This window comes from Acomys russatus, chromosome 26 (assembly GCF_903995435.1).
Source record: "Acomys russatus chromosome 26, mAcoRus1.1, whole genome shotgun sequence".
NCBI classification, from domain to species: Eukaryota; Metazoa; Chordata; class Mammalia; order Rodentia; family Muridae; genus Acomys; species Acomys russatus.
The window spans coordinates 38,881,889-38,895,121 of record NC_067162.1 but is presented as its reverse complement, the minus strand read 5'-3'; the positions used below and the strand labels follow the sequence as shown (position 1 = coordinate 38,895,121).

Below are 13,233 nucleotides of genomic sequence, written 5' to 3'. Positions count from 1 at the left end.
AGGACAGCAGCTTCACGGCCAATGTCTTCTCAAGGTCAAGGTAGGACCCTAAATGAGGAAATCGAGCCATGAATTGGCCCATCATGGGTTGGGACAGATTTCATGAGGATGTGGTGAGTTGCCACTACTTCCAGGCATGTTATTTAGGACAGCTGTCACCTCTTTCAGTATGTTTTTTTCCATATAACAAAATAAATCTAGAGCCTACTTCCCACTGTTGTTCTGAGGAAAATTGAGAAGTGTGTCAAGTTTAGCACAGAACCTGGGATGTGATGGGAATGTGCTGTCTTTTCACATCGGCTCAATTCATGCCTCTACCGTGTGTGTGTGTGTGTGTGTGTGTGTGTGTGTGTGTGTGTGTGTGTGTCTGTGTGTCTGTGTGTCTGTGTGTGTGTGTGTCTGTGCATGTGTAGATGCATGCTACCAAACTCAGCTTTTTATGTGTCTTTCTAGGTCTGAACTCAGGTGTTGAAGCAAGTGTTTTAATGACTTAGCTACTGCCCAAGTATTAATGTCATCTTTTAGAAGACAATGGTGATGTTGGGGCTGACTGGACCACACCAAATCTAATTACAACTACAGCGTGTTTAAAGTCTCCCCTGCTTCCCCCGCCTTCCATGCCCCATTTCAAAACCGAGCCTTTTCAAAGCTTGTTGACACTGTTCTCCAAATACACCATTGTTACCAGTTTCACCAACTCCAGGCTTTTTCCCTCTTAAATTGTGCTTGGTTTGATAAAATATCTCAATCTGAATAAATGTAATCAATATCCAAACACATTCACACTGATGAGATTTGGGGGCTTTATTGTGCAATAAAAATAACAAACTTAAAATTTGATTCCAAGCATATGTAATTTAGCTCTCAGGAGCAGAACATTATTCACAAAAGATAAAAGATAGTTATTTGAAGAACAGAATATATTCAGGATTGTTTAGTTTTACAAAACCCACTTTCCCTAAGCCTTAAATTTATGCTTCTGTGTTTAAGCAATAAAGTTATTTTTATAGAACCCAGTTAAGCAATTTGATGGTAATAGCATTGTTAGAATAAAAAATTACACACGTGCTACTCTAAAATAGTATTATTCCAGTCCAACATTTAGCTTCTAATGACAAATTGCTTCTCATAGATTGAAATACATAATGATAATTGAAGAAATATATATGTAAAGCAAGTAAAAAAAAAACCAAAAAAGTAAGGATACATGAGTGAAAGGAAAGAGACATTTTTCTCCTGTTGTGGTTGTCTATATATAGGGCCTTATATAACCTAGGTTGGCTTTATAAGTTGGTAGAGCATCACCTTGGACGCCTGATCCCCTCACCTCCACCTCCCCACTGCTGGGGTCACTCATGTGATCCTGGGTCTTCCTGCCTCCTAGGCAAGCACTCCACCACCTGAGCTGCACCCCTGGCCCTGTTTTGTTCTCCCCCACTTTCTCCATCCTCACCACCTGCTGCTCTTCCCCTGCCTTAGCATTTTTCTTTGGCTAGAAGCTGTTATAGAGTGCCAAGAGTAGAAATTGATCAAATATGCTGGTTCTTGACAAGGAACCTCCAAGAAAGCTGGAGCCGGGGGACTTGAAGAGTTAGATGGGACCATCTTTGGTCATTCCTGTTCTAATGTGACGAAAAGGATCTGCATCCCACTAGGGGATGTGGCTGGCAACTGAAAGCAAGGACCCCCTAGGCTAGGAGGGTGGAGGAAAGTAAGCATCGTGCTGGAAAGTTTATGGATTACATAGCACGCAGAATCTCTGACTTGGGGCATTTACATCAATCAAATATATCCATGCACTGCATAAGATCTTGACCTTAATAGACTGCGTATTTGGTGGTGGTCCCACGAGGCTATGCCGGAGCTGGAAAAAAAATTCTGTTGCCTAGAGACATTGTTGGTGTCCTCATGTGGCAAACGCTATGTAACATTACGTGTGTTCTCGTTGACGGCTAAAAGCAAAGCTAGCACACCACTAGACAAAGTTTAACACAGTGATTAAACACTGCAAATAGTATTGATAATAGTAATAAATGACCCTGCTGTGACAATTTTGAAAAGGACGTCTATGATGACCTTGGGCGATTGAAGACACTCCTTTAAAAAGAGAACCTGCTCATCTCTTCTATTTCTGCTCTGGTTTGAGGTGCGACAACTTGTCTGTGATCTGCCACCCTCACCGTCAGCCAATTCATTGGCCTTGCTTCATCTTCGAGTGGATAAAACTACAACAAGCTAAATGAACCTCACTTTGTCTCACATGCATCTGCATCTTAGTATAGTAATAGAAAGATGGCATATTCTGCTGTGTTTTCAATTGTTGTTCTGTTATGTGTTTGTACTTAGAAGAAGAAATATATTGTGAAAGCCAGCCATGCTGCACCAGCCGAAGTCTCACACAGCCTGTGTCTACTGCACGTCTTGAGCGCACTTAGAGGCCACCAGGAATTTTGACCCTACAACATCACAGCTCGTGTAGAGTATGCTACAATGTTCCCATAGCCAGAAAATCGGCCAGTGACACATTTCTCAAAGTATATTTCCATCATGACTAAGTTTTAAAGGGAGGTCTTCCAGTTAGCCCATCTTGCTTTTCTGTCTTGAAAAAAAAAAAAAACACGCAATTGTTATATATTTTAAACAGGCCAGGTCTGTTAATCTGAGAGGATCCAGGAAAATAGGAAAGGACTTGACAACTCCATTGAACCATATCTGGGTCATTATCTTCTGATCCCCTTTGCCACATGAAGGGCAACATCACAATGAGCTATGGTAGAAACATGGTCTGTGTACCTGTGCTATCAATACTAGTGTTGCAATCTTGCAGTTAATAATGTAACTTAGGTTTATTGAGGGTGGCTGCCAGCTTATTTATCATGACCAGTCTTACTTGGGATGATATTCAGGGGCTTGTTAAGGGATGATGAACTCACATATGTACCTCTTGCTACTACGACAGGCCTCATCACTCCATTTTCCCTGAGCTGCCTGGGAGAAGAGGACACAATTCTCCCGTTTGCCACCACTGGGCTGGGCACGGTCCCAGTTGAGGAAGGAGACAGCGAATCCGTGGACATCGAGGAACTTGCCTTCTGTGACCATGTCATTTATGCCTAGCCAAAAGTCGTTGACACCTGGCAGACTCCTCTTACCATAGTCTCTGAGGGCATTGATTTCGTCGGAGTTCCTGGGGACAACCAGGGTCCCTCCCTTGGAAATGCAGTCTTCGTTGGCTTCATGGTAGTGCTTGAGGCCTTCTGAAGCAAGGTAGCATTTCTTGTGAACTTTGGTGCCTCGGAGACAGACTGTGAAGATGGGAAAGGTGATGACGTAATAAGATGCCTTTTGGGTGTGGCATGCCTAATGCTACACCTGGCAAGCACTGGTAAATGCTTGTGTAATGATTAATGGGTTAGTAATGGTGAGCGACCACTGATGGCTTTGGCAGTGCCAGACACAACAACATGCACTTGTAATTTCGCCACCCCCCACGACATGGTGGTGTTTTATAGCCCACATTTATCAGGTTATTGAGGCTTAGAGAAATTGTTACTCACAACCTAATGTGCCCCCAACGCGTTTAGGGAGTGTGTAATGAAAACTCAAAGCATAACCTTAAGCCCTAGGCTGCTTTGATATAATTTGTATCCTAGCTTACATAAAGAACTACGTGTTGAGTTTCCTTTGAACTTTTAGAATGGAATGGAATTTCCTAATAATTAAACAAAGCAAACACAAGCCACAAGTGGTGGCGCATGCTTATGATCGTAGCACTCGAGAGATCGAGACAGAATGCTTGCTATGAATTTGAGGTCAGCCTGATCTACATAGACAGATCTTGTCTCAAAGACAATAACCCATAACATACCAACAAAATGAAAGAAAGGAAGAGAAGGGGGCGAGGGAGGGAGGGGGCCAATGAGAATAGGGGGTCCCCCATTATTTGGTTTATTTGCTTGTTTTTTGATGCAGGATCTCTCCCTCTCCACCTCTCAGCCTTTCCTGTGCGTGCGTGCATGTGTGTGTGTGTGTACATGTATATATAGCTGCCACTGTACATTTGGCCCTCAGAGGACAACATATGGTAGTGTGTTCTCTCCTTTCATTATGTGGGGCCCAGGAATTGAATTCAGGGTGTCAGTGTTGGTGGAAAGCACCTGTGCCTGTGGAGCCATCTTGATAGCCCTTCCTGTGGTTTCTGGAGACAGGGTCTCACACAGTCCAGGACAGCCTCAGGTTCATTACACACTTCAGGTTGACCTTCAGCTTCTGATTCCCCTGCCTCCACCTCCTTGATTCTGTAGCATTAGCAAGCATGTGTCACCACATCTTAGTTTTTTTTATGCTGTGCTGGGGTGGGACCCAGGGCTTTGTGCCCATGAGGCAAGCATTCTACCAGCTCAGCTACAACCACACCCTAAAAGACAAGTCTTGACACAGATCCTAGGCTGGCATGGAATTCTCTCAATAACCTTGCTTGGCCTCAAACGAACTTGTAGCTTCTGAGTGCTAGGATTTGCAGGGATACAGCACCATGGCCAGCTAGCACTGAAGTTTTCTTACAGAGATAACTGGGGGCTAGTAATATTGCTTAGGTTATCCAGTTAAATTTACGAAGGGTTAATTTAAGGGTTTATATTGTTGGTCTAATAGGGCATGGATTAATTCTCCCCTTTCACATTTTAGTATGAATCATTAGAGAAGTCAGTGTAAATGGACTATTCAACATTTATATTGGAAAATTAATATTTAGGTAGTAGCTGGGTATGGTGGTGCATGGCGAAACCCACAACATTCGTGAAGTGGAGATAGGGTGATCAGAAGTTCAAACTCAGCCTCAGCTACATATTGAGTCTCAGGCCATACTAATCAACATGAGACCCTGTCTCAGAACAAAGTATTAATAGGGTCAGAACACAGGGAAAGAGTAACAAATTTTCCCCCTCATTCTACAGGGTCATTTGGTCTTACTTTAACTTTTTACTTATGTGTCCCTAGAAAGGATGATAAAAGAAGTGATGCCACCCTTGTTCCTAGGCAGAATTGCATATGGCGGGGGTGACCCTAGTTTAGTAACACATACCAGCTTGGGAATAATGAATATGTGATGGGAAACTGTGATTTCATTTATCTGAAGGTGTTAACTTTAATAGGCAGGCTTCCTATGGGGACCCTCAAACTCAACTCTCGAGGCTGGTATAAGCGACATTGGCTCCTGAGGTCCTTATAAACCCAGGCCATTCTGCTCTCATTCGTTCCTTCCTTAAGAACACAGCTCCTGGGAAGAAGCGTGTGCAGCTGCACAGGTCATGGAGAAGTTGTTCTCTCCAGACAAAATCTGTTAGGAAACTGTGGCCCTAGCCAGTTGCCTTCCCTGGGCATCCATGTTGAGTGTATCCTTGGAGGGAGAGCCTCGTGGGCCTGTGTCAGGCAAATGTCAGTGGCTCCTCGGATGGCACTCAGTGAATATCCAGTGATGCTCCATTTCAGCCATTTAGAACCCCTTCTATTATGTTTTCCCACCTGTAATGAAGGCAATTAGGACTGGGCATGGTGACACACACTTTTGTTCATAGCACTCTTTGTTAGTTTGAGGCAAGTGGTCTACAACTGCCTCCAGGACAGCCAGGGCTACATAGTAAGACCCTGTCTCAACTGAATAAACAAACAGAAGGGAATTAGGGCCTGGCTTTTAAAGTGTGTGTGTGTGTGTGTGTGTGTGTGTGTGTGTGTGTGTGTTTCTGTGTATGTGTGTATATGTTTCTGTGTGTGTATTTCTTTGTGTGTCTGTGTATTTGTGTTTCTGTGTGTGTATTTCTTTATGTGTATGTATGTATTTCTGTTTCTGTGTGTTTCTCTCGGTATGTATGTGTGTGTTTCTGTGTATGTGTGCATATGTTTCTCTGTGTGTATTTATTTGTGTTTCTGTGTATGTGTGTTTCTCTGTGTATATGTGTGTTTCTGTGTATGTGTGTATATGTTTCTGTGTGTGCATTCCTTTGTGTGTATTTGTGTGCATGTATAGGTGTGTTTCTGTGTGTGTGTGTGTGTCTGTGAGAGGCTGATGTCAGCTATCTCCCTCAATTGCTCTCCACCTTGTCTTCTAGACAGCTATTTCACTGAACCCAGCGCTCCCTGATTCAGCTAGCTGGGCTGGCCAGTGAGCGCAGGGATCCCCTGTCTTCTCATCCCTAGCTCTGGAGTTGCAGGTACACTACCACACCTGGCTCTTTCTGTGGCTACTGGAGATTTGAACTCAGCTTGTCATGCTTGCACAGCAGGTGCTTTGCTAGCTGAGTTATCTATCCCTCCACCCCCTAAAATGCCCTCTTTGTTATTTGTTTTTCGAGACAGGGTGTCTGCCCTGGCTGTCCTGAAACTCGCTTCGTAGGACAGCCTGGCCTTGAACTCACACAGATTCACCTGCATCTGCATCCTGAGTACTGGGATTAAAGGGTGCACTGCCCCAGATGCCAGAACTGAGCATGCCTGGGCAATGCCTGATTCTCGTCTCTCTTTTTGGACCATGTGCTGGCGAAGGAAAGGGACCATCTCACCTGTCTGCAGAGCTTGCATTTCCTTCAGGGCATTGACTTCCCGCCACAGCTTTTCAACTTGAGACTTCAGGTCACCATCCTTTTCTGGGGAACATTGACGGGTGGGGTAGGGTGTGGGATGGAAAACATTCAGTTAGAATAAAATGGAAATGTAAAACAACAAACAAACAAACAAACAGAAATGGCAGCTTTGGAACGCAGGCTCTAAGGCAGCGGTTCTGAGGAAGCTAAGCCAAGTGTGCCCTGAAAGGCATACAGGAAGAGCACGTAGATGGGAACATTTGTGAGGACTGTGCGGATGGTGTCTGCGCTCTCCTTACCACGCTCGACTGTGTGTTCTGAGAACACTTCTCTTATAACCTTTGAAATTGGCATTCACCCAGTGCTAATCTTTCCCGAACCTTCTTCGTTTTCCTTTGTAGCACCATGTGTATTTTACATACTCAATTTGTTTGGTTTCATTATCCAGGACTCTCCCAATGCTTGACCCGACACTGAGCAGAACGGTGTTTGCATTTGGGCATACACTTTGTGGGCTATAAAAGGGCTTATGTTATTTGAATGTTGGTAGAGGATGAAGGTGAGTGCAACGAGCTAAGGGCCACGGTGGCCACCTACTATTTCTCTTTATTCCTCATCTATCCATTTCATTTTCTTCTTTCTTTTCCCTTCTTTTCATCTCCCCCCCCCCCGCCTTTTTTTTTTTTTTTTTGATGATGCTAGAAATTAAGCCCAGGGTCTTGTATCTTATACCATCAGTAGGAGCCAAGACCCATACCCAGGCTTACTACGCCTCACCTCCCTCACCCTGACACTCCTATGCAACTAATAAGGTATAGTGGAGGTGCAGCGGCTCCTTGGGGGTGTGGGGGGTAAGTTCTTAAAGGACCATTGAAAACATTCCCATGGAGGCATCACCACTGACTATTTCTCCTTATTCCTTGCTTCCTATCCACCTCATTTTCTGTCCCCACCCCACCCCCAACACTTCCTTTTTGGTAGTATTAGAGGTTAAACCCAGGGTCTCCTATCGTAAGTCTGATAGGCAAGGTCTCTCCCAACATCTACATCCCTAGCCCCAGTTATTTTTTCTTGAATGTTCTTAGACGGGACCGAAGGATCTCCATGATTATCTTTGGCTAACCTCAGGTATAAGTGAGCCGCTGTGGCTAAATCTGAATTCCAGAAAAATGGCAACTGTCCTAGTGATCAGCTGGAATTGTGGCAAGCCATACCGACTACTAAACATAAACATATTAAAAGACACCATACATGCTAGGCTGTGAGAGCAGCTCTTTTGCTGCCCCTGAGACAGACACTCTCGTTCGTCTAGAAGCTCACAGAAAAGGATGCAGAGAAACAGAAAGCCGAGTGCATCTGCTGAAGGCCTCACAGCTGGTAGGATGCCAAGCCCAAATGTGGGTGTCTCTGGCTCCCAGCCTGTCCTCCCCATCCCTCTGACCTGCTCCGGCAAAGCAGCTGCCTCCACCTCTTTGGTGCCCTCAGCACATGGACTTAGAGAGGACACATCAAGATGATTATGAACTCTCTCCAGCTGTCTCTCTGTGGCGCTGCCAGATAGAGAGACTAGGTTTTGTGGGCCGGGATGGTGGCTCAGCTGGTCAAGCGCTTGCCTTACAAACACAAGAGAACCCAAGTTTAGCAAACAAAGCTAGGCAAGGTGGCATGCTTATAATCCCGGCCTGGGAGGCAGATACAGGCAGATGCCTGGGGCTCCTTTGCTAGTCAGACTAGCCTACTTGTCAGAACTCCGGGCCAAGAAATGACACTTCTACAAAAAAAAAAAAAAAAAAAAAAAAAAAAAAAAAAAAAGTGAATGACACCTGAGAAGTGATACTTGAGGCTATTCTCTGCCTTCCACATGCACCTGCACACTTGTGAACACGTACCAACACATATATGTACAGGCACATGCACAAAAGAAAATCAGTTTTATATCTCTGTGATTTCTCAGGACAGTATAAAGTCCAGTGTCTTAATTCTTTGTCCCCTTAAGCTTGGGATTCACAAGCCAGCTGTTTCCATGTTTGGGCCAGGAAACTGCCCTCTCGGGGACTCAGCATCCCTTCCCCCGACCTCTGTTTCACTTGACACTCATTGAACACCAGTTCTTAAGCATCCAACAGCTCAGCTCGGGGAATACAACTGGAATAAATAAAGGAGGGCATTTAGGATGCAAACCCAATCAGCTCCCGGGGACCAGCTCTGCAAAGCCCGCTGCAGTCTTGCTTCCAACTTACAAGCTGTCAGCGAGACATATTTCACCCTCTTCCTTCCCGCTCAGCATCCAGCTCTTCTCTATTTCAATAAGTAGCTGTAAACACTATCATTAGCCCAGAGACACACGTGTTACTATTGGGCTCCTGGGAGATCATTATGACAGCCATCATCTGGGTGACCTGGTGGCTTCCATTCTCCGCTGCTCAGGTGGATGAACAGAAGGAATGCCCAGAGGAGCTAGCTCACGCTAAAAGGTATATTTTATTCATTAGTGTAACACATAATTTGTCCAGACCCATGAAGTAAGTGCTTGGGGAACACTTGTACTTGGTGCCTAACTGCTGTTGCCATTTTACATCTTTTAAAAGGTCTCCTTCTCTTTTGTGAGTGTGGCTACACAGCATCAGATGCAGGATAGAAAAACACAGCAAGCATCTCCAGGGGAACCATGGGAAAGTGCTGGGTTGTCCAGTTGGGTGAGAATGGCATAGACTGGTGCTGTCATTGGAAGAGACGGTTCAAGAGTCTGATTAATGGAATGCTGCTTCTAGAAGGCATACCACAGCATCTTAGTGAGAGGATGGACATATATACAGAAAGGACTTCATGTGGAACACTGTGTCAAAGAAAGACATACTAGAACCTACATAAAAACTGCAGAGAAAGACCTAGTTTACTCAGAGCCTTCCTAAATAATAAAGGGACGTATCTAGCTATTAGAGAACGAAACACACCTATATTTACAGCCATCCAAGATGCAAGAAGCAAAGTAAATGTACTTCCCTGAAAAGTATTTGCAGTGACAATCTGAGAGATACTTATATACTGTTACTAACAGTAGATGATTCTGGGTAAGGACTGGGGAGGGGAGGTGGCTTTTACTTTTTTGTTGTTGGTGGCTCTGTGTTTTTTGAGACAAGATTTTAATGTAGCCCAGGCTAACCTTAAATCTGTTGAGGCTAGTCTTGAACTCGTGGTCTTCTGCCTCCACCTGTCAAGTGCTGGGATTTTAAGTATGCATCGCCACACCTGCGGTGGCTTTCACATTTCTGTCTATAAATGTTGGTATTATTTCAAGGTACTCAAAAAAAATTTTTTTTAAGTGATTAGGTGTGTGAGGGGCGAGAAGTAACCAGAGAATCTTGGCCAATTGTTTTGCTTCTTGTAGACCTGACTTTATTAGACCCAAAGGCAAAGATTAGTTTGGGGTAGGAGGGGATGGGGAATGATGGTTAAGATGTGTCTGCAACTGATTAAAGTAACATACCTGCTAGGGGTGAATCTTGGGATAGGAGAGAGACAGAGCAAGAAACTCACAAATATACATTCTTATCCCCTCTTCCCAGTTCCTACTTCAGTGAAGAAAGGAGGGCCACAAAACTATGCCCCACCACTCAGCGTCTTCTCTCTCCTGTCCTCATCTGCCATGATAAACTTCACCTCTTTATGAGAAATAGCTAAAGTTTTTCAGAGAGAGGCAATACTTTATAAGGAAGGACGTTTTTTCTCAAGAAACTTTCCATCAGACCAAACATTCATAGTGCCTCTTGGAAATAGCCCTGGAGAGTCAGTTAACACACATACACACACACATGCACACGCGCACACACACACATAGATGCACACACAGACACACACACAGATGCACACACACACACACACATAGGTACACACACACACACACACACACACACACACACACACACGTAGATCCATCAGCCACTTGTGACACACAGAATGAAGACTTTATTCATTTAGCCCAGGCTGGCCTCAAACTCCCAGCCAAAGATGACTTTGAAATCCTGATCCTCCTGCCTCCACTTCCCAAGTGAGCCAGCCACCTGTTAGATCTTGTTTTTGCTTTCAACAGAGTTAAAGTGTTAAAGAAACAGTGACACAATATTTGTGTTGAAACAACCTGTTAGGAAAATGACCCATAGGCTGAGATACGGCATCACTGGGTTGCACTGCATTGCTCCTCTGCTTTGCTTTTAACCTAAGGCAGGCAGAGTCTTTGCTCTCTGCAACTTCGAAGCTTTCTTGTCTCTTAGCTTAGTTTAAGCTACCTCAGATCTAGTTTTTGCTCGATGAATGAATTCTGTGTCAAAATATCTTTAAATTCTGTCTGATTTTGTGTTGACAGGTTCTTAAGTTAGAGACATTCAGTACTCCGTAATATGAAAAATTAGCTTTTGCAAGGCTGATAGAGATGGGAAAATCAACCAAGACAAAAGAAAGCCATCGTTGTCCAGGTCATCTCATTTAATGAGATCGTAGTGAGCTTACACATATATTTGAATAGAGTGAATACTGAAGACATCACAGGGCACACCGATCAGTGTATTGCTTTCCCATCTCCCATAATGACTGATGTCTACAGGTGTGTGTGAGCGCTCCCTGAGAAATGTTCCAAGTTATCTAAACTCATTGGGCAAGAGACGTACAATAGAGACCTTTTTTCACTCTAAGAGATTTTTTTCAATAAAAGAAAAAAACCACACACCCTAGTACATGTTTTCTTTAAATAGCAAACTTCCCGGACACTCCAAAGGTCACCGGATCCCCTGCAAAGCCGCACACCCACGGTGTTACTAGGACAGTCCCCGGGTGCACTTTGGATGTGGAGCCTCTCCAGCACCTTCCCTGCCTGAGCAAGCCTAGGGTTTTTTTCTGGGCAGCAAAGTCCTGTTACCTTTGACACGGCGTTTGCTGTGTTTCCTGGCCTTCACTCTGGATGGGTAGCCATCGGTCTGGTCCAGGAGTAGGCTGGCCACCAGGATACAAATGACAAGTCCATTCTTTGCCATGGCTCTGGGACAGGCCAGTCTGGCCACTTGATCAGCAGTGCTGGAGCAGCTAGGGAGCAGGAAGACTGTGAGACCACATCTTGCTCTGGGCTGCCCGGGGCTGGCTTTATATAAGGGAGCTTCAAGGTTGGCTAGAAGCCTGCTGACAGAAGGCTGGAATGTTCCTCCAGCCATGGCATAAGGAGGCCCCCTGTTCTCACATCTCACACCAGGCTCCTGATTCGTTTATTTTTATTCCGTTTGTACTTTCCCAGCGATTTTCCTTTTCAGAGTATATCTGAGTTAAAGAAAATTTTTCCTTTTAAAAAATGTTGATATATATATATATATGTAATATATTTAATATATATTAATGTTGGTGAAGTTCTAGTATATTGTTTTAGAGCTCTGAAGTGTATTAAATATCAGGAAAGTAGATCCAATTCAGTTTTAAGAATTTTTTTTTTAAAGTGGCCAAAGTTCTTGAGGATTTGGCTCAGTGTCACAGTGCTTGCCTGGCAGATGGGAGACACTGGGTTCAACTCACAGCACAATGAAATAAAGTGACACTGTGACCCCCCCCCTCCCACCCCCGCGACCCAAAGGGAAAAAAACTTTGAATCCTGTGAGGCAAGTTTCTGCATATGCATTGTATGTGCATGTACGTGTGTATGTGTGTGCGTTTGTGTGTGTGTGTGTCTGTGTATATGGGAATACATATGTCACAAACACATGTGGAGGTCAGAGGGCACTTGCAAGAGTCAGTTCTCTCTTTCTACCACGTAGGTCAGTTCTTTAGTCTTGGTGACAAGCACTTTACCTGTTGAGCCATCTTGCTGGCCCCTTTTTTTATTTTTAAAACTGAAGTCTGAAGCCGGGCGTGGTGGCTCATGCCTATAATCCCAGCACTCGGGAGGCAGAGGCAGGTGGATCGCTGTGATTCCAAGGCCAGCCTGGTCTCCAAAGCGGGTCCAGGACAGCCAAGGCTACACAAGAGAGACCCTGTCTCGAAAACAAAAACAAAAACAAAACAAAACAAAACAAAAAAACAAACCTGAAGTCTGCACACTCGTGTGTCTACACACTTGTGTGTCTGCATTGTACTGGCTGAGTTCAGGCATTAGACTTAAAACAATGGTTGAAGTAGATCACTCATTATAAAAATAAAAAGTTGCCTTCTATTAAAATTTTGTCAATGCACCAATAATTGTATTTCTAAACTGTGTCTGGTGGCTCAGGCCTATGATCCCAGCTATTTGGGAGGCTGAGGCAGGAGGATCACAAGCTTTAGGCATGGCTGGGTAACACAGAGTGAGTTCAAAGCCAGTCTGAATCATTTAGTGAGATTCTGTCTCCAAATAAAAAAATAACTATAAGGGCTGAAGGTTGAGGAGATAGCTCAGTGGGGTAAAGTGTTTGCGACCCAAATGTGAGGGCGTGAGTTCAGATGCCCTTGATAAAACAGACTGGGTGTTAGGCACCTGTTGCCCAAAATGCTCCAAGAGCAAGCTGGGAGGTGGGGACAAGAGAGTTCCTGGAAGGGAGAGGGCCAGCTAGCCTGGAGTACACAGCACCGAAGAACAAGGTTCACTGTCTCAAACAAATTGGATGATAAGAGCTGATGCTAAAAATTGTCTTCTTAACCACAC

General features: G+C 44.4%; 1 protein-coding gene across 1 annotated transcript; it reads right to left on the bottom strand.

The window, feature by feature from the left end:
- Positions 1–2,778: 2,778 nt before the first annotated feature.
- Clec3a (C-type lectin domain family 3 member A) lies at positions 2,779–11,679 on the bottom strand. The gene is made up of 3 exons (XM_051168830.1): positions 11,491–11,679; positions 6,558–6,641; positions 2,779–3,305 (listed from the first exon to the last, which is right to left on the bottom strand). The coding sequence occupies exons 1-3, from the start codon at positions 11,603–11,605 to the stop codon at positions 2,914–2,916; spliced, it is 591 nt and encodes a 196-aa protein (XP_051024787.1). The 5' UTR covers positions 11,606–11,679; the 3' UTR covers positions 2,779–2,913.
- Positions 11,680–13,233: the final 1,554 nt, after the last annotated feature.